Raw genomic sequence first — 24,940 nt, 5'->3', positions numbered from 1 at the left:
TGCTACTTCAGATTCCCTCATTGAAAATTGATGGAATTTTGGAGCCATTATTGCGTCGGGCCTGGTGGCGCAGAATCTGCCGGGCCGTTCCGCTGTTATTCTACCGTGGTGTATCTAATTAAAGTACCTTACTCGTACATTAGTATCCAGAAGTGAGCTACCTCGCTTAATAGCGCCGGGAGAGTTGACCAATCAAACTACTCAGTTCTCCGCAAAATCGTACTAAAACATACCTTATTTTCAAGCGAGGTAGCTCACTTCTGGATAGTACGAGTAGGTACCTGTAAGGCTGTGGTGGTCGGATAAGGTACCTACGGTAATTGAACTTTCCCTGGACCCTGAGTTCGTGGTCCTCCGATTTTCGGCTGCGTGTCTGTGAGTTTTGACGATTTTTTTGATAGATTCACTTTCTCTAAGCAAACATGGCCACTGCCACCACCGCAAAAATGCTGTCCCTTGAGGTCGGCGAGTCAATTCCCCCTAACACGGCTCACGTGAGTCATCTTTCCTTTACATGCGACTCAGCGTCGCTGATTATGACGCACACGACAAGGCGGTAAGCGTTTCCTTACCAACATGGAAGGCCAATGTTGGTTATGAGGAGGGCGAAGATTGGGTATTGAGCAAGATGAAAACCGGCTACCCCCGGTCAGTGATCCAAGCATGCCATTCGATTTCGCTCTTCTAAAGAGCCTGCCTTGCAGATTTTTCATTCATAAAACAATCGAGGCATTCGCCGAGGCAATCGTACAGCGGCACGGCTCCCCCATAGAGGAAGCATTCTTGTTCCCTTCTCATGCCGTCTCCGCGAGATGTGTTCAGTTCCTGAGGGACCAGGTTCAGTCCCTTACGGCCCACTCAGTGCGGATCGTTGATCTGTATCCGAATGCTGGTCTGCCAAATGGTGCCGGGAACTCCGATGGAGCATCCACGAAGCCAATTGTCTCGGCTGTTTTGTTTCCCCAAGATCATGCCAAGATTGCCAAGACTTTCTGGCAACACTCAGGCGATGGTATCTCTAGTCGACGAGCTGAATACTGTCATGACGCTTTCAATGAGGGCCGCTTGACGACGAAGGGAGTCGCATGCGAGAAAAGTAACGCTCATAGCTTCATATCACCAAGCAAAGGACCACGAAGGTACCAAAAGAAAGACTCCGTGGACCTGTCTGCACACAAGACAAGTGAAGCCACATACGGCCTTGAAGGAAAAGACTCAAAGCAATTTGTTGAAGAGCGTTTTGGAAGGAATCTTGATGTGTCTCTCGCGGCTAACGCTAAGCTCGCGATACGAAGACGTATTGCTGGGGCATTGACTGCTAATGTTGATCTACACGAAGCATTGAAGATGTCAAAGCCGCCAGCTCGCAAAGCCCACGTCGAAGGCTTTTCAGAAGACGATGTATACCTGTACCCTTGCGGCATGAGTTCAATCTTTAACACCCACAGGACCATGATGGCTTGCAGGGGCCCAAGAAAAAGCATCAGCTATGGGTAGGCGCTCCTGCCAAGTTTTGATGACCGCGGTAACCTGATTGAATGTAGATTTCCTTATATCGATACTCTGAAAATTCTGGAAAAATGGGGTCCTGGGTGCTTATTCTACGGTCACGGATCATCTGCAGACCTCGACGACCTGGAACAGCGGTGTGAAGCTGGTGAGAAATACCTTGCTCTTTTCTGCGAATTTCCTGGCAACCCTCTTCTGAAAACTCCTGATCTTCGCCGGATTCGATCACTTGCCGATCGTTTTGATTTTGCCGTGGTTGTTGATGAGACGATTGGAAATTTCATCAACGTGCATGTCCTACCCTACGCAGACGTGGTTGTTAGTAGCCTGACCAAAGTCTTTACCGGAGAATGTAATGTAATGGGCGGGAGGTGAGATCTAGCGCATAACTCATGGGAATTGACTGACAAAATAACAGCTCTGTCCTTAATCCGCAGAGCCGATACTATGCTGAATTGAAAGAAGTAATGGAGCAAGATTACGAGGACAATTATTGGCCAGAGGATGCAATTTATATGGAGAGAAACAGTCGAGACTTTGTTTCACGGATTGACAGGATCAACACCAATGCAGAAGCAATATGCGACAAGCTCAAGGCCGCTTCAATTGGTATGTTATCTCTTACAATCGCGAGCCATATTCCTTTGACAAGGCGCATAGTTAAGGAAGTATATTATCCCAAGTACAGCGCGACGCGGGAATTCTACGATCAATATCGCAACGCCGATAAAGGATACGGAGGCCTTCTTTCAGTGACTTTGAGAACAACAGAGCAAGCGGTGATCTTTTTTGATAAACTTGAAACGGCCAAGGGGCCGAGCTTGGGCACGAACTTCACGTTAAGGTAATATCCATGGCGAAACTTGGGGGGCAATGGGCACTGATTGGTATAGCTCGCCATATGTCATCCTAGCGCATTATGGAGAGCTCGAATGGGTGGGTGATAGTTTATTCGATCTCTGCACCAACTGCTAACATACCCAGACTGCCCGATTTGGGGTCGAAGCCGATTTGATTAGAATTAGCGTTGGTCTGGAAGATTGTGCAGATTTGGTCTCCAGAATTGAGCGAGCACTGGCGGCAGCGAGCAAAACCACGGGTGTAGAAGCCTTAACGACAAAGGAGAGCCTTGCATTGAGTCAGGTGCTCCAGTGCTGATGCTCAAAGCCTCACAACGAGACACATTAGAATTACCAGAATCTTTGTCAAGACTTCAAGTCCAGATGGATGAAGAGCTCTTGCACAACATGCGAACACCTTGCAGCAGAATCTGTAGTACAGAGCGGGCAATCACGGTATGGCAGTATCTACATTAGAGAACAGCTATGAACCGCGAAAGCCAGCTAGAAGGAGGGCCGAGGCCCTCAAATTGGAGGGAACGACAATTGGGTTTGCCCACGTTCCGGGTCGCGCATTCTACGCGTTGATTAGCAAGATGGACGAAAACTCTCTGCATGGAGACAGAGTTACTTGACCACTTTCACATCTAGATCCGCTGGGGAGACTTTGCTCATCGATTGAGGCGTTACTGATGGAGTGTTCAGGTCAGCAATTACTCATTTTGAACGGAAATTCGAGTCGTGAAGCATGAGACTGGAGTACGGGAACTTTCTCGAAGATGTCTAAAGAGACAGAGAATGGGGCGAAAGTCCTACTGAGTATGAATTGCTTGCCACGAGACCCCCTTGCAAATTTGATCTATGTCGGATGTCAGCCTCTTCCGAAAACACGCAACAGGGGCTTGGTCCCACCATCATTTCCATGCTGACATCTCTGTTGACACTATCCATGAAGACGTCACTGCTGGTTGTGAGCGTTGAGTTACTACCAAGGCAAAGGATGACTCACAACTCATCGAGGCACCGGATGGGAGCCCCCATAGCTGCAAGGAAAAGTCAGTCGACAGAGCAATAAACAAGCTTGTGTGAGCAATGTTTACCTTCCCACATAGAGAGTAGTAAGCAGATGGTGGAGAAAGATTTCTCTCCACCTGACAACCCCTTTGTGTCACGCCCTTTGGCTCGTAAAGCACTCCCGTCAGGCTCAACCTGTCATTGCTCCTTAGCGTGGTCCTGAATGAGATTGACACACGGGTCAGAGGAATTCATACCATCAGATCCAATTTCTTCTCTTTGTGATGGGCTAGCAGCTTGCCTCGGAACCCGCGTTCACTGAGCAGGTAGAAAAATTGAACCCTAGCGCGACTTGTGATATGTTTCTGAAACCTCCTCCATCGGTCTTTCCGATTGACAAGCGTATGTTTCAAGAGCTACGAAGGTTGTCAGATAAGTATCAATGTCAGAAAGAGTCATGGTTACGGACCTGTGCAAGTTCTTCAATACTCTCAACCTCCGCTTTCGCTTGATTGAGGGCATTAAGAACTTTCACTGCATCGGCGGCAATCTGTTGTCTGCTACCTCCCGCTCTATACAATTGTCAGAGCACGGGTTGCCAAAGGTCTCGGAGGTTAATCGATGACTTACTGCTTCTCAGCGTCTTTCAAGTCTTTGTTGAATTTATCCAACTTGAGGTCTATTGAGTCGCCGGTCTCGCCTTCGTCCACAGGCACTCGAGGGCAGAAGTAATTTGCTTTCCGTGTAAATTCATCAACGCGCTGTGACTCTTCGTCACGCTCTCCTTGGTACTGTTCTCTTTCTAGCTTCTCCGACTCGACCGAATCGAACGCGGCATTCTTGTCGCGGAGTGCAGATGACCTCTGACTTGCGCATTTGGTCGCCCTGCTCTCTGCCTTGAGAACTTTTGCTTTAGCGTCTTCAATAATGACATCCTTGCTCGCCAATTTTTCTCTCGAAGCCCTTAACAACTCATTATTTTTGTCTTTGGCGATAACAGACTCTCCATAAGAAGCTTCATGGGTGCTCTTCTCCTCATTAGCTTCAGTAAGCTGATCTTTCAGAACATCTAGACGCCCCTCCTCCACAGCATCCTGGTCTAGGGCGTCCTGAAGTTCATCCACGATGTTTTCGGCTTGCTGCAACTCTAGTCTCAGATGCTGTGTGTCCCTTTTGTTTTTTACGATAGCCTGTTCGCACCGAGTAAGATACTTCTGCTTCTCCTGCGAACTACGCTCAAGTTGATTGAGTTCCGCTCTGAGGCTTTGAAGTAGGTCACGCTGGAAGCTAGAGATCTCAGTACTTTATTGCTGCATATATGAATAACAGGCTTACTTAATCTGATAATCGATGTCAGTCTTCATTCGCGGAGGCCCCCTATAAGCCGGTACATGCGACTGTGAAAGCCCCTGGAGCGCAATTGTATCAGCAAAGCCTCTCCAGCGTCAATTTTGCAAACTCGGAGCGAGCTCTAAGGGAATCTTTGCAGCATTGCTCTTGAATCATGTCGTGCAAACCGATTTTCATTACAGACGGAGAAGAACCTACACCACCGTATCCGTAACTCATCCTGAGGCCTTCGCCAGTCTTGTTAGTAAGTGCGAAACATTGTTTCACGTTCTGTAGCCTTGCGCTGTTCATCGTGTCAATTGCATTCCCACGATCCTGTATGAGGATACTTTGATCGACGTTTTGGCCAATAACGAGCTGTTTCCTTGCCAATTGGTTGTCGAACTAGCCGACTTAGCAACGTTGAAACGAAAAATGGGTGTTTGCTCACCTCTAGAACTCTGAGCGCTGTGTCGAACCTGGGATCTGGCTCTTTGTCCGTAGTGTCGATGGCGTTGTTGTTTCCAATGATTATTGAGCATGGACTGCGCGTATGAGCGGCCTGTTTATAGTGTGATTTTGAATGGCTCAAGGGTCTTACCAACCAATTCTCTGCATAATTCCTGATAGTCTGATTTGGTCATCTTTGCTTGTGACAATGAAAGAGTTCAATGCTCCACCAAAGGACTTCTCCAGAATGCTAGACCAAAGAGGCTTGAGCAACCGCACATGATTGGCGATAGGTCCTACTGGTCGCTGTTGGAAGCCGTCGTCTTGGCGTATAGCACTGAGAAGTCTGGACATATTTGGTGGGTATGCTTGTTGTTGCTGGCCTCTGTCTCTCATTAGACTGCCGAGTCGCTCTTCGCAAATTTGTACCTCGATTTTCTTATCTTTGACTGGGGTTTGAGATTCTCTATGGTCCTTTTCGGCACGATGCCTATTATCCTCAAGAGCGGGGAGCTCGTTCTCATGATCTCGGAATCGAGCTTTGGCGGCACGAGCTTCTGCTCTCTTTTCTTCAATTTCAGCACGCCGCAGGTCATGACTTCCGCCGTCAGCGTCGCTGAGCCTCTGGTGCTCTTCTCGGACAGCACTTTCAGCCTTTTTGATTCGTTCGTCTGCAGCCTTGATTTCTTCTGAAATTTGTCTTTGCTCGGCCTACAGAGGTTTATCAGTAAGCAGGATGATCACTGGCAGAAGAGAACTACATGTAACGTTAGGGCCTCGGCCTTCAAATTGTCGAATTCCTTCTTCATGTGACCCTTCTCTTCTTGCAGAGGTGCAAGAGTGTTCGTTGTTTCTTCCAAAGCTCTGTTCGCATTCTCAAATAACTGCTCGGTCTGGCTGAAAGCCTCACTTAAGCCGGCAGCTTTCATTTCTGAGGCTGCAATCTTTTCGTCAATCCTGCTGAGCTTTCTATCGAACACGGCCAATCTTTCTTCCTGCTCCTCGACCTGGACCCACGCCATCATTTCGCCAAGATGGCGAATCCTATCTCGAAGCGTGTCTTGCCTTTCGGACAATGCTAGTAGGTTTCTTGCCTTTTGTGCTCGATCTTCGAAGACTTTGAGGTCTTCCTGCTTTTTCCACAGGTCTTGATCGATCGTGTCGAGATTTTGTTCGACAATGAGGTAATCTCCATCTAAATGTTCTAGCTGGGTTCCTTTCATGAAAAATTTGTACTTGTCGTGCGGAGTTGAACTATTGAGAAATTGCCGGGCCATATCCTGGGTCAAGACATTCATAGGGTTATCGATCTGGAGTGCAAAATAGTCGCAGATCTCATCTAGATCACCCTTTCTTGTTGATATCAACCTTCCAGTTGAGCTCTTGAGCTTGAAGCTGCTGCTTCCGGAACGCGAGAAGTGGCGCTCGACAATGATTGCATCGCCGTAAATTTCTTGTTGATACGCGCTGTCGCCTCCATTCTTGATCTTGACGCTGAGCGTGGAAGACCTGAGTGTGTTAACATTGCATTATCTGGCCACAATGATCTGCTTACTCCTCGCCTTCTTTGATAAAGCTCTTCAAAGACTGGCCACGATTTGTAGCTGTTGCCTTCCCTCCAAGACATATCGTGATTGCTGTCAATACGGCCGACTTACCAGACCCGTTGCTGTAATAATTTCCCAGCTTAGCATTACCCTCTTGCAGTAGGAAACCGGGTTGTCCGTTTGTAAACATGACGGGGAGAACCTACTGCCCGATGATGAAATTGATGAGTGGACCTAAGCCAATCTCTAGATACCCATGACACATGAAATTCGTGCAAGTGACAGTCTCAAGAATTCCGTTGTCCGCAGGTTCATTGTCCAACTGCTTCTTGTTTCGCAATTGGGTTGCCTGCGCTTCAAGTAGCTCCTCGTCCATCGCCTCGTCCGATACCACATCGTCCGGCTCTTCGTGGGATACTCGTGCTTTCTTTCTCTGTAAACAGTCAGTCATTCTCCACCTTTACGCACGGGGGCAGAAAGCAGCCAACCGAGGCTTGTTGGAGGCTCGACTGAGCGCTCTCGACTTCGATGATCTCGGTGTCTCCATCGTCTATGACTGATCGCTGCCGCTTCATTGGCGCCATGGAAAGCAGGAACGAAAAGTGATTTGCTGTGCTAGCTAAGACGCAGAGAAAACAGAAAACGCGATTGAAGAGACGCGTTTGCGCTAAGAGTGGTGCCAAGTTAGATTAGCGTACTCGTATTCTGTATCGTTGCGAATGCTTGGCATCAGAAATTCTTGCGCACCCCTTACTCGTGAGCGCAATCGACCCCCAATTCATAGACTTGATTGAGACTCTCTCGAGTAACACTGTGGTTGTTGGACCACAATGAAGCATGCTACGTCGCATATGGGCTTTGAGAGGTTTGAATGTCGAGGGAGCTACTCATTACCCAAAGTTTTGGCATCGTTGCCTCTCTAGTCCTGCTAAAACACTTGATGAAGAAGACCACAGGGAGGCAAGGACATGGCTTACAAGATTCGATGCAAACACGATCCCGAAGACCGTTTGCGAGGTCACTTTCAGCCGGTCATCAGGCCCGGGTGGGCAAAATGTGAACAAGTATGAGGCGAGCCCTTCTTCTCAACAACAACACCTACAATGCTGATAAAGAGCTTGGTAGAGTAAACTCCAAAGCGACATTGCGCATTCATACAAAAGACTTCATGCACTTAGTCCCTAAGATACTGCATCCCGATATTGAAGCATCCAGATACTACGCCAAAAACTCGAAGTCTTTGGTCATTCAGGGAGATGGAAGCCGGGATCGGACAAGTAATATCCAGGAATGCTACAAAAAATTACATGCTCTGATTATAGCGGCTGGAAGGAGTTCCGTCAGAGGCGAGACTTCGCCAGCGCAGGTAGAGAAGGTCAAGAATCTGTCTGTCTTTTCTGACTGCAACTTGCTTGGCAAAGTGCTTGGCTGACTCTTCGGCTATGCAGGCAGCGGAAAGAAAACGATATCCGACTGCTGTCTAAGAAGACGCACGGAAATAAGAAAGCCGCTCGCAAAGGGTTTTCAAAGAAGTCAAATTATTGAGGTTGTGGTAGACTTAGAGACACTTCTCATACCCAGGCTCTGGCTGGTTTGGCAACACATTGGGGACCATGCAATCGAGCAGTGCCACCACCTTAGCAACTTAGCAACCTCAGCCAACCGTGCCAAGCTCAGAGTCTGCCGGAAATTGACTCCACCTTCCTAATTGTAATCCTTATCACCTTACGAACGTCAGCATCAATATCTTCTTTTTGGTACGTCAGCATCCAGGCGATGACCTGTTGGCCAAGAATACTCATAGGTCGCGCCGTCTTTGGGGGGGTTGAGATGGTTGTCAGTATCTCGAAGGACCTCTTCATGCGATCCAGGCAATCAACAAAGAGGGCCGGGAATTCTGGAGACTTAACGTCAGTCCCTATCACTGGCTGCTGAATCCAACGGATCAAGGTTCCAGGGCTCTTTGGAGCAATCGTACGCAGAGTGTCCATCATGTGGGACAGTATGCTTTTTTGACACGGTACCTCGTGGAATTCGGCGACCACATCGAAGAATTGTTGGCAAAGTTCGTTGCCTTCCTTGAAATGCTTCATAGCCGCATCAAATATTGCCATCGGTATAGCTCCTAATAATGCTGGACTTGTACCCAGCTTTACCAACGCTTCCTGCTCCGCGCCACCTCTTGGCCGCTGCCCCGACATAATATTCTCAGCAGTGATAGCGGGAAGAGTAATCATGTCCTCGTCATCGCCCTCTGCGTCCTGTCTACTCTTCTTATCCACCTTCCCACCATCGAGACCCAAAATCCGCCTCCTTCCAGCAATCTTAGAAACATGTATCATCTCCAATCTGGCATACTCAATCCATAATTTCTCGCTACTTCCACAAAATCTCAGGCCCCGTTGCATGTAGCTCCTCGCTTCCGTCATGTCGGCGTCTCGCATTGTGGCAGCATAGATCCATAATTCAGGCTTCGTAGGATGCAATCTCAAAACACTCGTAAGAATTTGCGAGACTTTCTGGTTCGATCCCTGCTTCTGAGCGAACGTGATGTATTGCATCCATAGTCCAACGTCGCCGGGAAACTTCTTGGTTGCGCGGTCAAGGACGAAGAATATGCGACGCTGGCCAGTGTGATTGCTGGTTTTGACTCCCAATCTTGTGACACGCTTTCGACGGAGGGACTCCAGGTTCATCTCATATTCAGCGTATCGAGCATAATCTTGTGGCTTTGATCCTCGCGCATTGATGATGTGCTCAAAATCGGAACGTTTTCGTGCGATGGAAGCGATCTCTTCCTTGCTAAATGTTTTCTTACGTGCAAATTCCTGGAGCTCGGGAACGGACTGTTCCTGAAAGAAACGGGCTTTGTCGCTCGCTCCGGCCATCGTTAATCGATTAATGTAAAAGGGAAAGAGCTCGATACCTCTAGTTTACGCTACTTCTTACTCGTACTCTATATCACCTCGTGAGGTAGTAAATCACACCCTCGGGCACTAAGCCCTAATCGTGTCTACCCCCATTTGCGCCCATTTTAAATCCGATAAATCCGACATAGATAGCTACCACTACCATGGCTATCACTATCATAGCTATCACTATTACTCTTTTAAATAGTCTACTATCATAGTCTATTATAATAGTTAATACTACGGTACTATCCGATAACCGCCGAGCCGAGGCAACATTTTAGCTTCAAAAATCGCGTCTTTCAAGAACGCGACTTTTTTACATCCTTTCTTACTATTCCATCAAATACAGTCCAATATGACTAAAATTGCTACCTTACCTCAGCCTGATAAGGACGAACTATATAAGGCCTAGAAACGTCAAAAAAAAGAGGCCACGATCGAGGCAAGGAAGGAAAAACTTAAGCAACGTGATATTCTTCTTCGATGTATACCTATATTACCTAAGTATTAACCACTATAAATCAAGTACCGTATACCCGTTAGTTACTTTCCGAATAACTTTATAGTTCTCTTATATCTAGTATTTAGCCTTATATAAACTACTACTATCTGAAATATACTTTATAAGAGTATAAATTTGTATGCTTCTCGGCAGAGTCCTCCAGATCCTCACTGGAAACGCACCCGTGTTCCGAAGCTGAAAATCTTCATCGCTATTACAATCTATATGAGAATCTATTACTTTCCTACTATTCATGATTATTAAAGGACTGATAATATTACTTCGATGCCTTCGATTAACCTTCTATCTTACTTTCTACTCTATCGAAATTAGTATAAGATAATTATAAATAATAAGACTTAAAGATCGTTCGATAGTATTTTATATATCGTTTAGATCGTTAGAAGAAAGAATTTCGAAGGTTTAATAAAGAAATAAGTAGTAATAGTAAGAGAGTATAAAAGACTAGAGGGGGATACGCTGTCTATAAAATCTTTTTATATAAGAAAGAGATTTATATAAAACGATTTTACTATAGAAAGAATTAAATAAAGTCTATATAATAGATTACGATTATTTAATATGAATTATATAGTAGTTTTATAGTAATAGTATAAATAATAATACTAGAATTCTTAAATATTATCTTTCGACGATTATCGAATAGTCGTTATCTATAGATTTAATATAATAGACGTTAAAATTATCGAATTTAAAATAAGTATATATGTAAATTCGATATAGATAGCTATTACTATTATAATTATACTATTATAGCTATTACTATTACGATTTAAATAATCTATTATTCTAATCTATTATAATAGCTAATATTACGATATTATAGTCGTCGTTTATAGATTTAATATAATAAACGTTAAAATTATCGAATTTAAAATAAGCGTAAATAGAAGTAGCTCGTAAATGAGAGTAGATACGATTATAGAGCTATATAGATAAATTCTTTTACTACTATTAATTATAATATTTATATAATTCTATATAAGTATCTTTCTATACTATACGCGTCGATAAGTATAAGATTAAGAGACTCTCGAACGATATTAAGTGAACTAAAGACTAGAAAGCGATCTATAAGAAGCGTTCGCTATTAGAAGCGATTAATTATAGGCTAAATGTAGATTAAATATAGATTAAAAGTTATAATATTAAGTGTTTTTTCTCGAGCTAAATAGATTATCTCTAATTTAGATAATTTATATAAAGAATTAAAATAGATTATTATAGTAGTATCTAAATTTATAAATAAATCGCTTTATTTATTATATATCTATATAGCTATATAATAAGATCTTCTTTACTCGCTTAGCTAATTCTTAATATAAAAATCGAGAAGTAGCGTCGAAAGTCGATATTTATATAGAATTTATATTATATTAAACTTAGTACTCGAGAGTATAACTTACTACTTTAAGATCGATAGAGGAGTTTTACTAATTATATCTGAAGAGTCTTAGTAAAATTATAGACGAAGAATATTTCGACTCGTATTAATAAGGCTTAGGGTATAAGTAGCTATAGTATAAAATAATATCGTATTTTATAGAGATTCTAGAAGTATTTTTAAAAATTAGAAGAATTTTCGCTTAGAATATTTCTAAATTAGAAGATCTTCTTAATTCTATTAATAATAACTAAGTTATATTTTATACTTTAACGTAATACTTCTTTATAGCCTACTCTATCCCATTTACATCTTATCTTATTATATCGCGTTTTATTATATCTCTTCTTATTATATTTACTTTATTAACCTCTCTTAATATCTCGAGAATATTATCTCCGCGAGAAATCTAGCTAAATCGCTTAAATTTAAAGTTAGAAATTAAAAAGTATAAATATAATTTCTAATAGTTAGATTTCGAAAACGAGGCTTAATACTCGTATTTACGAAAATAATTATAGAAGACTTATTTTCTTAGAAGACTCTCGAAAGAAATCTTAAGTTACGATATTATAAGATTAAAAATAATTTAATATAAGAAGATTCTTAAAGAGGATTTTAGAGTAGATACGTTAAATCTTATAATAAATTCTTATTTATAGATAATACTTATAATATTCTTATTATATAACTAGCCTATATAAATTATTACGAAAAATCCTCTATCGATCTTAATATATCTCACGAGATAATATTCGAAAGTATTCGATATCTAATAATACTCGATTTAAAATTCGATAAGTTCGACGTAATATTAAAATATCTATCTTTTATTAAAATTCTATAATAACTCGATATAATTATAATAAATAATATTAAACTTTTATTACTAGTAATATTAATATATCTAAGAATTTAATTTATCGTTTTTTAAGCTTTATTTATTAATCTATTAATTCGTAAAAAAAATCGTTATTATCTCTTCTTCTATTACGTTTTCTTTTACTATCTTTTCTTTTATTATATCTTCTTTAATTATCTTTTTATCTTTCTTATATTTTCTATTTCTTCTATCTCTTCTATCTCTTCTATCTCTTTTATTACTTTTATCTCTTTATTTTATTATTATTATTATAATAAAGCCTATAATAAAACGTCGAGAACGAAGGCGAAGGTGGACGAAATGGCGAAATCAGGCATGATGGACTCAGGTGCTTTCCCGGACGGCGGCTGGGAGGCTTGGCTTGCAGTCTCGGGTGCTTTTTGCTGTTTATTCTGTAGTTTTGGTTGGATTAATGGTGAAGAATCCACTTTTTGTGCCCTGGCGTTGGCCGGTTGCTAACCTGATCTCCAATTACAGCCATTGGAGTCTTCCAAGCCTTTTATGAGACGCATCAACTGTCACACTACTCTGCGAGCACGATAGCCTGGATCCCTGCCTCGAAGACGTTCATGATGTTCGCTGGGGTATTTGAATTGATTCTGGAGAGCTCTCCGTGTCTCTTTCTGATGTTTGCTAGGGTCCAGTATGGGGAAAGATGTACGACAACCATGGCCCACGATATCTTCTTCTAGTTGGGTCCTTCCTGCATGTCTTCGGCCTGATGACGGCGTCGGTATCTACTGAGTATTACTAATTCCTGTTATCTCAAGGCAAGGACCTCGGTGCAAAGATGCGATGATACCTGACACTTCGTAGGCATATGCTCACCGCTCGGAGCGTCACTCGTCTTTTACCCTGCTCTCAACTCGATAGGCACCTGGTTCCTCAAAAGGCGCGCCTTCGCTTTCGGCGTCATGGCTGCTGGCAGCTCTCTTGGAGGGGTATAGTTTCTTTTTTTGACCATACTACGGGTTCGAGATCTAGAAGCTGATTGAAATGTAGGTGATCTTCCCCATCATGGTCGAAGGACTCGTGGCAGAGCGTGGTTTGAGGTGGTCTATAAGGGCGGCGGCATTCCTAATCCTTGGCCTATTGATATACGCCAATCTCACTGTGAAGTCTCGCCTACCACCTCAGCCCAAACCCTGGAATATCATGAAAATCATCAAGCCTCTCCGAGAAGTCCCCTTCTTATTCACAGTCCTAGCAAGTTTCGCCTTTTTCTTCGGCATGTTCTTACCATTCAGCTTCATAATACTTTCCGCCGAGTCCAACGGAATGAGCGCGAATCTGGCCGGGTACTTGGTCGCCGTCCTCAACGCCGTTTCAATATTCGGGCGTACGCTCCCTGGCTTCGTCGCCGACCGCCTGGGTAGATACAATGTTATGATCATCACATCTTCCTTTCGACAATTCTGGTTCTCGCTCTTTGGCTACCTGCCCGTGGCAACGTAGCCTACATACTCTTCGCTGCATTCTACGGCTTCAGCTCTGGAGCCTTCGTCTCTTTGGCACCCGCCTTGATAGCGCAAATCAGTGACATTCGTCAGATTGGTGTAAGGACTGGAACAATGTGTAAGTGATCCCAGTTTGAACCTCTCCGAAGTACTGCACTTCGAGTAAAGAGAATGGTCTGGGCAGCCAAAAATCAAGTTACCCTAGAAACATGTACAACTTCGAAGACCGTCCGATTGCTATCATCAGTATTGCCGCCCTCGTGGGAACTCCAATAGGCGGGGCTCTCATAGCTGCGGAGGGAGGGCATTATTTACACGTTCAGATATTTTGTGGTAGATATATTCCCGTTTCTTTTTTTCTTCTTGTTTCTTCTTTCCAAATAAGAACTCTAACTTTTGAAAAGGTGTACTGATGGCGGCCGGTTCGTGCATATTCGTAGCGGCTAGGGCTAGTCTGCAGGGTCTGAATATCAAGAAGAAAGTCTGACCGCGAGTCGTTGACTGGGTAGGAGACAGAACAGCATGGGCGTTCGAGGTACTGCATGGCATACTCGTAGGGCGTTTCGTTTGTCGAGGAGAAGCACCGACATCGAGGAAGATCCATTTTGATGAGCCTTTGTCTTCTGGAAGGACTTCTCGATAGACTTAATCCAGTCGTTCGCCCAAGATCGGGTAGCTGCCATGCAAAGAATAAATGTTAATTCAAGCATTACTCGTAATTTGGTTGGGAGAACCCTTGAGCGGGAAGCCAGAGACCACTTTCACCTTCACTTGAGGACTCTCACTCGCTCTTCTGCTATGCTTAAATACACCAACCGCTGTATATGAAGGGAATGCAGAGTACAACAACGGGGAAGAAGGGGGAAAAGGAGATAAGAAGTCAAAGACCTTGGATGCGTTCTGAACTCTGCCTGATTTCGATGGCTACACCAAAGTAATTAAGAATTCGGAATTCTGGTAAGGTGAACGACCCGCAGCCAAAGATCGGAGTAGGGCACTATTACATGTGATGAATATTGCTCAGCATAGATTTATACCGTAAAACTTATCCTGTTACTTTACACTACTAACTTTCTTCCATGGTATCGAAGATGGTGAACACATACACTTCGTGAATCGTGATTCAATACACGTGTTTCAAAACGCGCGGAAATTCATCAAGGTACTTGATTTGTACGGAAAACGACGTCACCATCGAAGCTAATGGAGCTAGGATTCCGAATAAAGTTTGGCCGCATAACATATCATCGGCTAGTGAAAATTTATCTTAGGTTTTTAGGTACCACAAGCTCGATTTTTTTTGAACCTCATCAGGATTCAGGAAATATCGTCTAACTGTGTACCCCGTCAAATCACGTTTCCAACGTTCACTTGACGGACCTGACAAGGGTTTGATTCGGTGATGAAGCTATCGACATTCACACACTGTCTTAATATCGCTAGATTTCTCCCCTTCACGCCCTGCTTGCCCACTCCTGTAGTAAATGCTGACCCATCAATAATTTAATCTCTTCCCTTCCTTCTCACCTATGACTTCCAGTCCACCATCCGAGGCGCCACACTACCGAACGGAGGCTCTGACCCCAGAAAGTCCTGTCCCGGTTCATATTCCAGAACCTCAGAACATACCGGTCTTGCAGAATCAAAATGATATAGCATTCAATCAGATGTCCACGCATATGGAAGCTCCCAATCGATCCCAGGTCTCAGCTACAGTGGGGATCAATGGTCTCCCCCAAGACGTTTCCAAGATGACTCCAAGGGCAACAGAATCCGCGGAGCCTCTTACTGACAATACCGATCAAGAGACACGTGACTACTTGGAAATAGGATCCAACCTCAACGGCAGTGGTGAACACCCTGAGAACCTTGAAAATGGGACTCCGGAGCCGCCCAAGATTGCAACTTCAAAGAACCATTTGACCACGATCGCTCGGCCATTTATGCCTATCGGCGCCGCTGAACCTCTATCGACTAACACGCAACTTAACTTTACATATCTTGCCCAGCCCCAAAGCTACAAGCCCAGCTCAAATATCCTCCAAGATGATTCCAATTCCACTGAGCGTTCTTACGTTGTGCCTGTGAGCCAAGATTCTGATGCTGGAGTTGCTGAAGTCATTGGAGACTCTGATATTCACGGCCGGACATCCGACTCAGATGTAAATGGTGATGGAGTGAACTATCAAGCTTTGTTGGACAATATATCCTCTTCCGCCTCCACTGCTCCCCCAGCAGAAAATCATTCCTCAATTACTACTGCTCCCTCAAGCATATTCAATGCGCCCAGTCCAGGCAGCGCCCAAACTCCCATCGCCACCCTCCCCATCCCAGCTGGTCTCCCTCCACGCCCACCGCCGCAAGAAAAGCCTGCCATCCACCCTAATTATACACCTGGAGAGGACATCCGATCATACCATAAACCACCTCCGCAAAATTCCAACGCCCCTACTTCATACAATGCCCAGCCAAGTAGTACATACCGACCCCCACAAGGCTACCCTCATAGCAACGGTGTTGCCCCCAATGGTCTCCCTCCTCCACCCCTGGCCACCTTCCAGCAGTCCCTGTCCAAACCCAACCAGCCACAACGTAGTCCACAAACCTCGCAGTATCGCCAGAGGGACAATTATGGAAAGAATGGAGGAAAGCCTGCTACGTCAACAAAAGAGGCCGAAGATGAACATCCACGCAAACCAGAAATTGAACGGCAATATGAGGAGTTTCTGCACGACGAGGAGATCTATGTATCCGAGGGTACATGGGATAGGTTTCCGCAAGGGTCTAGGTTGTTCGTTGGTGAGCTTTGAGCTATTCTCAGCGCCGATCTACCTCCGTATACTTACTCCGGAATAGGCAATCTGTACACCGAGAAAGTTACCAAGCGGGATCTCTTCTATGTCTTCTACAAGTACGGCAGGATCGCCCAGATCTCTATGAAAAGCGCATATGGTTTTGTTCAATACCATGACGCTGACGCTTGCTTCCACGCGCTGCAATCGGAGCAAGCTATTGAGATCAAAGGGAGAAAGATACGTAAGAGAGGGTCAAGTCCAGAACATACTTCTTGGCGCTGACATAATTTTAGATCTCGAGATATCGAAACCCCAGAAGAACACCCGCAACGCCGTTGCAACAGCTGCTGGGGACAGCCTGAGGGCAGGACACAATAGAAGATCACGTTCACCAGATTATGGAAGGGGTGGACCTGTACGTGGGTTAGGCTTAGGATCTGGCTCTGGCGGAGATCGATACGATAGAAGCGGCATTCTTAACCCTTTTGAGCGTCGTATGAGAGACGATTACCGTCCACTGCGCTCTCCTTCGCCTCGAGGCTTTCGTGGACGAGATGATTACAGAGGCGGCAGAGACAGAAGTCCAGATCGGTACTTTCGTGGCAGATCAAGGTCTCCGTATGATAGAGGTGGGCGATTTCGAAGCCGGAGCCCTAGGGCAAGGGAGCTGGATGACGAAGCAGACCTCCCAATACCTCGAAGAAATCCTGGAGACGTGCCAGATGTTCAATTGGTCCTGGTGGACGAAGTTGACAGGTACGTTGTGGCCGGTTCTTTCTTAGGACAACAGCTAATTATCGTACCTAGGACGTTTGTTGCCTACATCCAGCAGTCTTTCCGTGATCGCGGGCTCCGTTGCGATTTACTTCAGCTACCTCGAGTCTCTCTTGCAGCAGTCGTCAAAAGACAGATGGTTGAAGGGGTTCAAGCGGTGGTTAAAATTTTCCGAAAATCACAGAATACTGGAAAGATCCCGTTGCAGGTCTTCAATCGTAGCCTGGGGGTGAACAACATTCAATTCGATGGTAACATATTCTTTAGACCCATGTAAACTGACTGTCACGCTTACAACTCCCTAGAGTACGAAGATCTACAGGCTAACGTTGCTGCTGAACTTGTCGTAAGAGCCAAGTCGACACATCTAGCGCCTGTACCAGCGCCCACACAGTACCCCAGTGGCCCTACGTATGGTGCACCACAGTATCTTCACCAGGGACAACCCGTGCACCCACAGCAGGCTCCACTAGGTAGTGCACAAGCTAATCTCGCAAACCTCATCACTTCTCTTGACGGGTCTTCACTTCAGCAGCTTCTGGGCGCAATGGCGCAGAATCCTCAGACACCCACAAATCCTCAGCCAAATCCGCCGCCTCTGCAGCCAGGACAATCTCAAGGTCTGGCTTCTCTATTAAGCAATATTGCCCCTCAGCAACCACCACAACAGGGATATCAATATCCCGCAGGCCCTCCGCAACAACAGAACGCGTTTTCTGGCCCTTTGTCCAATCCAACTTTCACCAACAACCCAGCTCTATCATCTCTCCTTCACACTCCTCACGGCAGACCCTCTTCTCAACGCACGCAAGCACAGCATCAGCAATCAGGCCAGCAGCAGAGTGTACAGGACATCATGGCCCAGCTCGCCAAATACCAGCAGTAGCGTGGGGCTTGCTTTGTGAATGTTGATCAAAACCTAGCACATGCTCCATATGCGCATTACGGTGCCATTTTAGGTATGTCTTGACGACGTTGTCCAGCAGTACAATGATCGGGATCCCAACAGTCCTTCGAAGCAATGATATATGGTCTCACATGGTCTCGGACTTTTCAAAGACGGCATGGTCGTCATTTGTCAACAGAACTCAGTCATCAGTCATCACGTCTTGTATGTCATAAGCGTAGATATCAAGATCAGCTCGATATCATTATGGGTCTCCGAGTGTCTTTATTTGCGATGCTTACCTAGGTCTAAGTAGAATAGCCGTCTAACCCTACTAACACCCGAGATCTGTGGATCCTTCCAACACCTGGAAGATGATATGTACACCTCTTCGCCGAGAGCGTGCCTCGCTATTTCCCAGTCCCAATTGGATATCTGATCTTCTCGTCTGCATTCTTATCCCTTTCTTCTCCCCGCTCCATCCACCGCTCGAGGTCCATTCTCAGGTTTCTCTCCTCCTTTCCCAGAATATCGATTCCCCTCTCTTCACAAGCCCTTGGTGATTTCGGAGTCAGCATTACTCTTCCTGGAGGATCCCTGAGTCGCGAGACATGTTTTAGGAGCAGAGAAATCATTAGGCATGTCTGACGACTCATAAGACAGCATCAATGGGGTAGAATTGCCTCGGAAAGTATAACGTACATCCGTACTTCTTCTCCTGCCATCTTCCCTGCACCTCCGTCCCTCTCGATAGCGAAGTCATCCACTTCCAGTTCTCCAAGCCTCCTGTATACTCTGCTCTTAATCAACGACGTCGGAACCAGAGTAGGGATCCAGCGATCCCACCAAGCAGGGTACAAGCCTAACGATTGCGCGTAGGACTTCAAGGCATTACGCTGGGGCTCATCGGGCATTGATTCTATGTCGGATCGCCGTGGAGGGCCGGCAAAAAGAACTACGCTTTCTTTCCTACTCTTTGACCTCCGTCTCTCCGCTTCTTCGCGCGCTTTTCGCACTTGCTTGGGAATCCATATAGTTCGCGGGACAGCCCCGGTGAAGAAAATAACGATCAACGGGGTAAACCCTCCGCAAATGAGCCATATCAGTGCGAACAGTGGCACTTTGTTGATGTCACGTCGAGTACGGCGGATCAGTTGAAAGTCCGCGCGCGACAGTAGACCATGGCGAACGGCTTGATGAACTTTAGCTTGGCCACTGGAGAAGATATGGTTAGGAAGGGCTCGGGCGAGCTTGTAGTTTGTCCAAATGGCCTTGAGACCGGTTTTGTAGAAGACACCGTAAGCTTTGCCGACACGGAAGTAGTTCTTGTATTTTGGGAGGTCGGGAGGCTTCTCGGGGAGGCTTAAAGGGGGTGGATGTGTGGTGCTAGGAGGATTGAGGGCGACAGATGCTGCCTGAGAGCGTTGAAGTGGGACTCTGGGTTTAGATTGGTATTCGCGTGGAGTGGTGTAATTGCGGATTGGGAGGTATAGGGTTTTAGAAGAAGAGATGATGAAACGAGGGGAAAAGAGTATTGGCCCAGATTGAGGTTGGCGACAACGAATGCTGGGACGAAAAAGCATCACGTATCACTTGTCAATAATGTTGCTGCAGCGGTTGTTGGCAACTTGGAAAATTGAAACAATGCTCCAACAAGAAACAACTCTCGAACGCACTTGTCCTTACGGAGTAATCATTGGGAAATAAAAAAGTTCCCGCAAGCACCTCCCCCCCCGCGAAAATTGAAAATTGAAATTTCAGGAATAAATTCACAACGATGGTTATAATTCTCTAAAACTTTATCATTATTAGAAGATATTATAAAGATTATGATAATATAGGGTGCTCGTGGGAACTGTTTTGTTTCCCAATGATTAAGAAAATCGGGGTAGCGTGGCGCATGCGGGCCGTCTCAACGGCCGAATGTGGCTTACATTATGTCGAATTTCTAACAGTGATTTGCCAACTTCAAGATTAAGAGGATATGTCAAGCAAGGCGCAAGGGTACGCACTCTCTTTACAATCTCTGTCTCCAAGTCGTATACTGACTCTCGACCTCCTTACAGCAAAGATGCACAGACAAATCCTCGAGGCATCCCTTATGCGCCTTTCGTGGACAAGGTCGAGGACTATGTTTCCTCAAGAGCGGAAGTAGATGGGACGATGAAAAGTTTTCAGGAGATGATATCGTACGCACTTTTCAATTCTGTGACTGGAAAGATGTTGATTGATTTCCGCAATCTAGCAAATACCAGTTCATGGAAGCCAACACACAAAGGCGAAAGGCTGGATTGGATGAGAAAGTACCAGACATACAAAAGACACTGGATACAGTACGGTTTTTGAAGACCCGAAAGGTCTGTTCCATGTCTGGGCGATGTCCTTGATGACTAAATTTCTCAAATTTCGCTGTGCAGCCAGACTCGGATGCTATAGAAGCCACATTCGAGCTCAACGATACTCTTTACGCTAAAGCGCTCGTGCCACCTACGGAAGAGGTCTACTTGTGGTTGGGTGCAAATGTGATGCTCGCATATCCAATCGTGGAAGCGGAGACGCTCCTGGAAGGAAAGCTGTCCGGCGCGCAGCAGACGCTTGAGAATTGCGAAGAAGATTTGGATTTCCTAAGAGAGCAGATCACCGTAAGAGCTCTGACTTTATTTAGGGGATCGCTCCAGCTGATTCCTGGTTACAGACCTTGGAGGTTGCAACGGCAAGAGTGTACAATTGGGATGTCACAATGAAGAGGAAAGAGAAGGCGGAGTCTGGGGAGGAAGTTGATGGAAAGAAGAAAAGACTGCCAAATGGTTAAGAAGAGGATCTGGCGAGAATGGAAAATGATATTTGAATTGAAGCGGCATCTAGAGCAGTACCTTGCAATAAAGCTTCCCACATTGACCCATTGACCCATTGTCCTAGTCCAGCGCATCCGATTGCCTGCTAAGTATCCTCATAACTTCAGAAGCCAGAGATGAAGCGTTAGAATCACGTCACCCCAGCTCTTATGCTTCGGATCAGTCGTCAAGATTAAAAGATTGGCTGGCCAGAGTCACGATTGAAAGATTGATTGAGGAAGATGATGCTTGCCTGACTGGTCTGTTGGTGTATGAGTGAGTACAGTATCTGGTATAAAGTAATGTACCTTAAAGTACCTACTTCACCTTATCTCAATTCTGATGCACCTCGGCTGTGCGGGAGTAGTAGCCGCTTTGGGAATAGCGATCCAGAGGCTCAAAAACAGGCAACTACTTTTAAAAAGAACGATCCACTCCGGTCGTTTTGCGGTCAAAATAATTCTTTGCCAAGAAATTGTACTTATTGTCTCCCGTAGGTATTTCGGTATCAAGCATTTCGCGCATTGCTAAATCCGCTACCCAAGCTCTCCACGCAACACTGACACAACCAAACAACAAAGCATCATTTCTTCCTCCTCACTCAAATTCACCTGCTATTACTTCCCTTCCACCAACCAGCCACCTTTGGCGCAGGGTTTCCATGTCCACCTTCACCCCCGCTCAAACAAAGCACACGACACCCCACCTGACTTCGCATGCTTGGGGGAAAGGTCCGACAAACGAATAGAAAAAACCACAAAAACACGTAAATTTCCGTACACATGACCACTCAAAGCCTGCGCGTCCAAATATCCATAATCAATGCTGCTGCGACTCCCCACTAGCCTTCATTACCCAATCACCGTCACCGAGCTGCTCAAGCAACCCAACGACCATGTCGACAAGTTCGCACCACTCTTCTCGTACGTCTATGAGACCGAGGTGACAGAAGGTGATAGTCTAGGTAATACATGGCAGACCTTGAAGAAATACCCGACTAGGTTTGAATCCAGCGTCGAGGGCGTGCTCATCAACTGGAAAATCGACGAGGGCGCGGTCATCTCCAAGCCAAAGTACGCAGTCCACTATCCATGCCTAGTAGGCTTCAGTATACTGATTCGTACTCAAGTGTGAATATAGCTGAGATCGAGGAACCATGCGCGCACAGCGTCCAGTTTGGTGGAATGTGCGTTACCTGCGGCAAGGACATGAGCGAGTAAGTCACCGAAAGCTCCGTCTGTCATTGCAAGCTTCATGGTGGCAAATGCTAATCCCTCATCTTCAAAGGTCATCCTATGTGACCGAGCAACTCGATTCCTCGAGAGCGACAATAAATATGGTTCACAACAATGTCTCGCTCACCATCAGCGAAAATGAAGCAGCAAGAGCAGATGACGAAGCCAAAAGGCGTTTGCTAGCTTCGAAGAAACTGTCCCTCGTTGTCGATTTAGACCAGACCATCATTCAGGCTACAGTTGACCCTACGGTCGCCGACTGGCAGAAAGATGGGCACAACCCAAACCACGACGCGGTCAAAGACGTTCGCGCATTCCTCTTGAAAGACGATGGACCGGGAAATAGAGGATGTTGGTACTATATCAAACTTCGTCCTGGGCTCAAAGGCTTCTTGGAAAATGTTTCAAAGATATACGAGCTACACATCTACACCATGGGCACAAGGGCCTACGCGAAGAATATTGCAAACATAATAGATCCCGAGCACAAAATATTTGGCGATCGAATACTGTCTCGCGATGAGAGTGGAAGCTCCACAGCTAAAAATCTGCAACGCCTCTTCCCCGTGGATACAAAGATGGTAGTCATCATTGACGACAGGGGGGACGTTTGGAAATGGAGTCCGAATCTTATCAAAGTTACACCATATGACTTTTTCGTCGGTATCGGGGACATCAATTCCAGCTTCTTGCCCAAGAAGCCTGGACCGAAACCGTCGCAGAAGGCGGCGGCCATTGCAGGCCCCGAGCCCCGTGACGATCAAACTGAAGGTGCTACGAAGGAGGAGCTTCAGCCTACAATCAACGGCAATACAAGTCAGGAACTGGCGACCCCATCTGCTGGAGAGTCGGAGGCTCCAGCAGCCAACAATGTCTCAGCACTGGAGCAGCTAGTAGCGATGGGTGGTGGTAACGATCCAGCGACAAGGCAAGCGCAAACAACCCGCCAGGATGAGGCTTTAGCGGCTCAACTTGAGGACCGGCCCTTGCTCCAGAAGCAGAAGCAATTAGAGGCAGAAGATGCTGCGATAGGGTCCGCCGCAGCAAACGAAGATGGAGATTCTGGCAATGCATCTCCTTCTTCAGACGATTCTAGTGAACCAGACAAGCCGAAGCATAACCTCCTCCAGGACCACGACCGTGAGCTCTTCCAGCTCGAAGAGTCTCTCCATAAAGTCCACACCGATTTCTACGACATCTATTACCGCCGACTATCCGACGCGCAAGGTGGCCGTCTGGGGCAACTCCGAGGTGGGCAGAAACGCAAGTTACCAAGCGAGAAATCCGATCTGGACCTCGTGCCGGACATCGAGATAGTTTTGCCGTCGGTGAAATCAAAAGTCCTCGCCGGAGTTGTTATCGTCTTTTCAGGTGTTGTTCCTCTAGGCGTGGATGTTGGAAGCACTGATTCAGCGATCCTGGCAAGAAGCTTCGGCGCTCGGATCGAGGAAAATGTTGGCAGGTCGACTACGCATGTTGTTGCGGCAAGAAATCGAACCCTGAAAGTCAGAAAAGCGATCAAACGAGGCAAAGGCAGGATCAAAATTGTCAACCCTCAGTGGCTCACAGACTCTATCCACCGCTGGTCGAAAGTAGACGAGAGACCTTATCTTCTTGATACGGAAGGGAAGAACGGTCCTCACGAAGACGACGACGATATTCTTAGCGAGAGTGAATCACCCGCTGCCAGCGAAAGTGGAGAGGACACGGACACCAGTAGTAGGCCATCCAAGCCCACACTCACCCTGAAAACCAAACCAAACAAAAGTCATGTCGACCCAGACGAATCTGAGTTCGAAGATGTCGCTCTCTCGGAAATTGACGTGGATGAAGCTAGCCCCGTTGGTGGTACGAATGAGGATTGGAGCGGCATGAATGACGAGCTTGCTGAGTTCCTGGGTAGTGACGCCGAAGACAGTGACGGAGACAGCGTCGCTAGTGGGGATACTAATGGTAGTTCGAAGCTGGGGATGCGCGGTAAAAAGAGAGGAAGAGAGGAGAACGATAGCGGTGATGAGAGTGAAGACGGCAACGCTGGAAAGGTGAAGAAGAAGCAAGCGGTTGGGAATGGCCTAACATCTTTGAGCCAGACGACTATGGCCGAGCCTGACGGGGACGAGGATGAGAAAGATGATGGTGAGGAGGAGGAGGCTGGAGTTGGAGCAGTAGTGAATGGGGAAAAAGAGGAGGGAGATGGGTGGAGTGAATTCGAGGATGAATTGGAGAGAGAATTGGAGAAGGACGGAAGTGAAGACCACGGCGAGGGTTAGCATCGCCCTTGTTGCTCGTGCATGAATAACATTCAGTGTGTACATACTTTAGCGATTCTGGCGTGCCCGATGTGGCATGATTGAAAGCATGCATGCATTGAGTCTTTGATACCAAAAGACGACCTCTCTCCAACAAAATTTTTCTCATCCTAGTCATCCGCCGAAACAGTCCGGAGATAGCAAGTTTGTGACATTATATTCCATATGGCAGATCCTGTGATGGAGTTGAGAGGCATAAACCTACTCTATTTTGACGCCGTCACCCTGTCCGCAGGTGTTCCTGTTCTACCCATCATTCC

At 45.9% G+C, this 24,940-nt stretch overlaps 9 protein-coding genes across 9 annotated transcripts; 6 read left to right on the top strand and 3 right to left on the bottom strand.

Moving 5' to 3' along the window:
• Positions 1 to 422: 422 nt before the first annotated feature.
• On the top strand, positions 423 to 2,667 carry HO173_006379 (uncharacterized protein; the record flags this gene model as incomplete). The annotated part of the gene is made up of 8 exons (XM_037308290.1): positions 423 to 494; positions 554 to 648; positions 705 to 1,493; positions 1,545 to 1,880; positions 1,928 to 2,118; positions 2,170 to 2,353; positions 2,403 to 2,445; positions 2,494 to 2,667. The coding sequence occupies 8 exons, from the start codon at positions 423 to 425 to the stop codon at positions 2,665 to 2,667; spliced, it is 1,884 nt and encodes a 627-aa protein (XP_037165064.1).
• Positions 2,668 to 2,873: 206 nt separating this feature from the next.
• HO173_006378 (uncharacterized protein) lies at positions 2,874 to 7,263 on the bottom strand (the record flags this gene model as incomplete). The annotated part of the gene is made up of 17 exons (XM_037308289.1): positions 2,874 to 2,925; positions 2,980 to 3,037; positions 3,165 to 3,207; positions 3,261 to 3,309; positions 3,358 to 3,391; positions 3,449 to 3,557; positions 3,620 to 3,778; positions 3,832 to 3,934; positions 3,993 to 4,649; positions 4,698 to 4,771; positions 4,911 to 5,096; positions 5,143 to 5,236; positions 5,293 to 5,852; positions 5,903 to 6,650; positions 6,697 to 6,810; positions 6,895 to 7,121; positions 7,177 to 7,263. 17 exons carry the CDS (start codon positions 7,261 to 7,263, stop codon positions 2,874 to 2,876), a joined length of 3,354 nt encoding a protein of 1,117 aa, XP_037165063.1.
• A 262-nt stretch (positions 7,264 to 7,525) lies between these two features.
• On the top strand, positions 7,526 to 8,233 carry HO173_006377 (uncharacterized protein; the record flags this gene model as incomplete). The annotated part of the gene is made up of 3 exons (XM_037308288.1): positions 7,526 to 7,752; positions 7,814 to 8,074; positions 8,137 to 8,233. 3 exons carry the CDS (start codon positions 7,526 to 7,528, stop codon positions 8,231 to 8,233), a joined length of 585 nt encoding a protein of 194 aa, XP_037165062.1.
• Positions 8,234 to 8,361: 128 nt separating this feature from the next.
• On the bottom strand, positions 8,362 to 9,576 carry HO173_006376 (uncharacterized protein; the record flags this gene model as incomplete). Its single annotated transcript, XM_037308287.1, has 1 exon — positions 8,362 to 9,576. The coding sequence occupies one exon, from the start codon at positions 9,574 to 9,576 to the stop codon at positions 8,362 to 8,364; it is 1,215 nt and encodes a 404-aa protein (XP_037165061.1).
• A 4,480-nt stretch (positions 9,577 to 14,056) lies between these two features.
• Positions 14,057 to 14,334, top strand: HO173_006375 (uncharacterized protein; the record flags this gene model as incomplete). The annotated part of the gene is made up of 2 exons (XM_037308286.1): positions 14,057 to 14,180; positions 14,252 to 14,334. 2 exons carry the CDS (start codon positions 14,057 to 14,059, stop codon positions 14,332 to 14,334), a joined length of 207 nt encoding a protein of 68 aa, XP_037165060.1.
• Positions 14,335 to 15,376: 1,042 nt separating this feature from the next.
• On the top strand, positions 15,377 to 18,302 carry HO173_006374 (uncharacterized protein; the record flags this gene model as incomplete). The annotated part of the gene is made up of 5 exons (XM_037308285.1): positions 15,377 to 16,646; positions 16,704 to 16,883; positions 16,936 to 17,398; positions 17,450 to 17,667; positions 17,722 to 18,302. The coding sequence occupies 5 exons, from the start codon at positions 15,377 to 15,379 to the stop codon at positions 18,300 to 18,302; spliced, it is 2,712 nt and encodes a 903-aa protein (XP_037165059.1).
• A 410-nt stretch (positions 18,303 to 18,712) lies between these two features.
• Positions 18,713 to 19,885, bottom strand: HO173_006373 (uncharacterized protein; the record flags this gene model as incomplete). Its single annotated transcript, XM_037308284.1, has 2 exons — positions 18,713 to 18,857; positions 19,005 to 19,885. 2 exons carry the CDS (start codon positions 19,883 to 19,885, stop codon positions 18,713 to 18,715), a joined length of 1,026 nt encoding a protein of 341 aa, XP_037165058.1.
• A 401-nt stretch (positions 19,886 to 20,286) lies between these two features.
• On the top strand, positions 20,287 to 21,114 carry HO173_006372 (uncharacterized protein; the record flags this gene model as incomplete). The annotated part of the gene is made up of 5 exons (XM_037308283.1): positions 20,287 to 20,306; positions 20,369 to 20,491; positions 20,548 to 20,659; positions 20,720 to 20,944; positions 20,998 to 21,114. 5 exons carry the CDS (start codon positions 20,287 to 20,289, stop codon positions 21,112 to 21,114), a joined length of 597 nt encoding a protein of 198 aa, XP_037165057.1.
• An 844-nt stretch (positions 21,115 to 21,958) lies between these two features.
• Positions 21,959 to 24,641, top strand: HO173_006371 (uncharacterized protein; the record flags this gene model as incomplete). The annotated part of the gene is made up of 3 exons (XM_037308282.1): positions 21,959 to 22,209; positions 22,266 to 22,352; positions 22,424 to 24,641. 3 exons carry the CDS (start codon positions 21,959 to 21,961, stop codon positions 24,639 to 24,641), a joined length of 2,556 nt encoding a protein of 851 aa, XP_037165056.1.
• Between the last annotated feature and the right edge of the window lie 299 nt (positions 24,642 to 24,940).

This window comes from Letharia columbiana, assembly GCF_014066305.1.
Source record: "Letharia columbiana isolate WasteWater2 chromosome Unknown Sc0000018_s1, whole genome shotgun sequence".
NCBI classification, from domain to species: domain Eukaryota; kingdom Fungi; phylum Ascomycota; class Lecanoromycetes; order Lecanorales; family Parmeliaceae; genus Letharia; species Letharia columbiana.
Note: the sequence above shows the minus strand (reverse complement) of the source record. Positions and strands in the feature narration are given on the sequence as shown.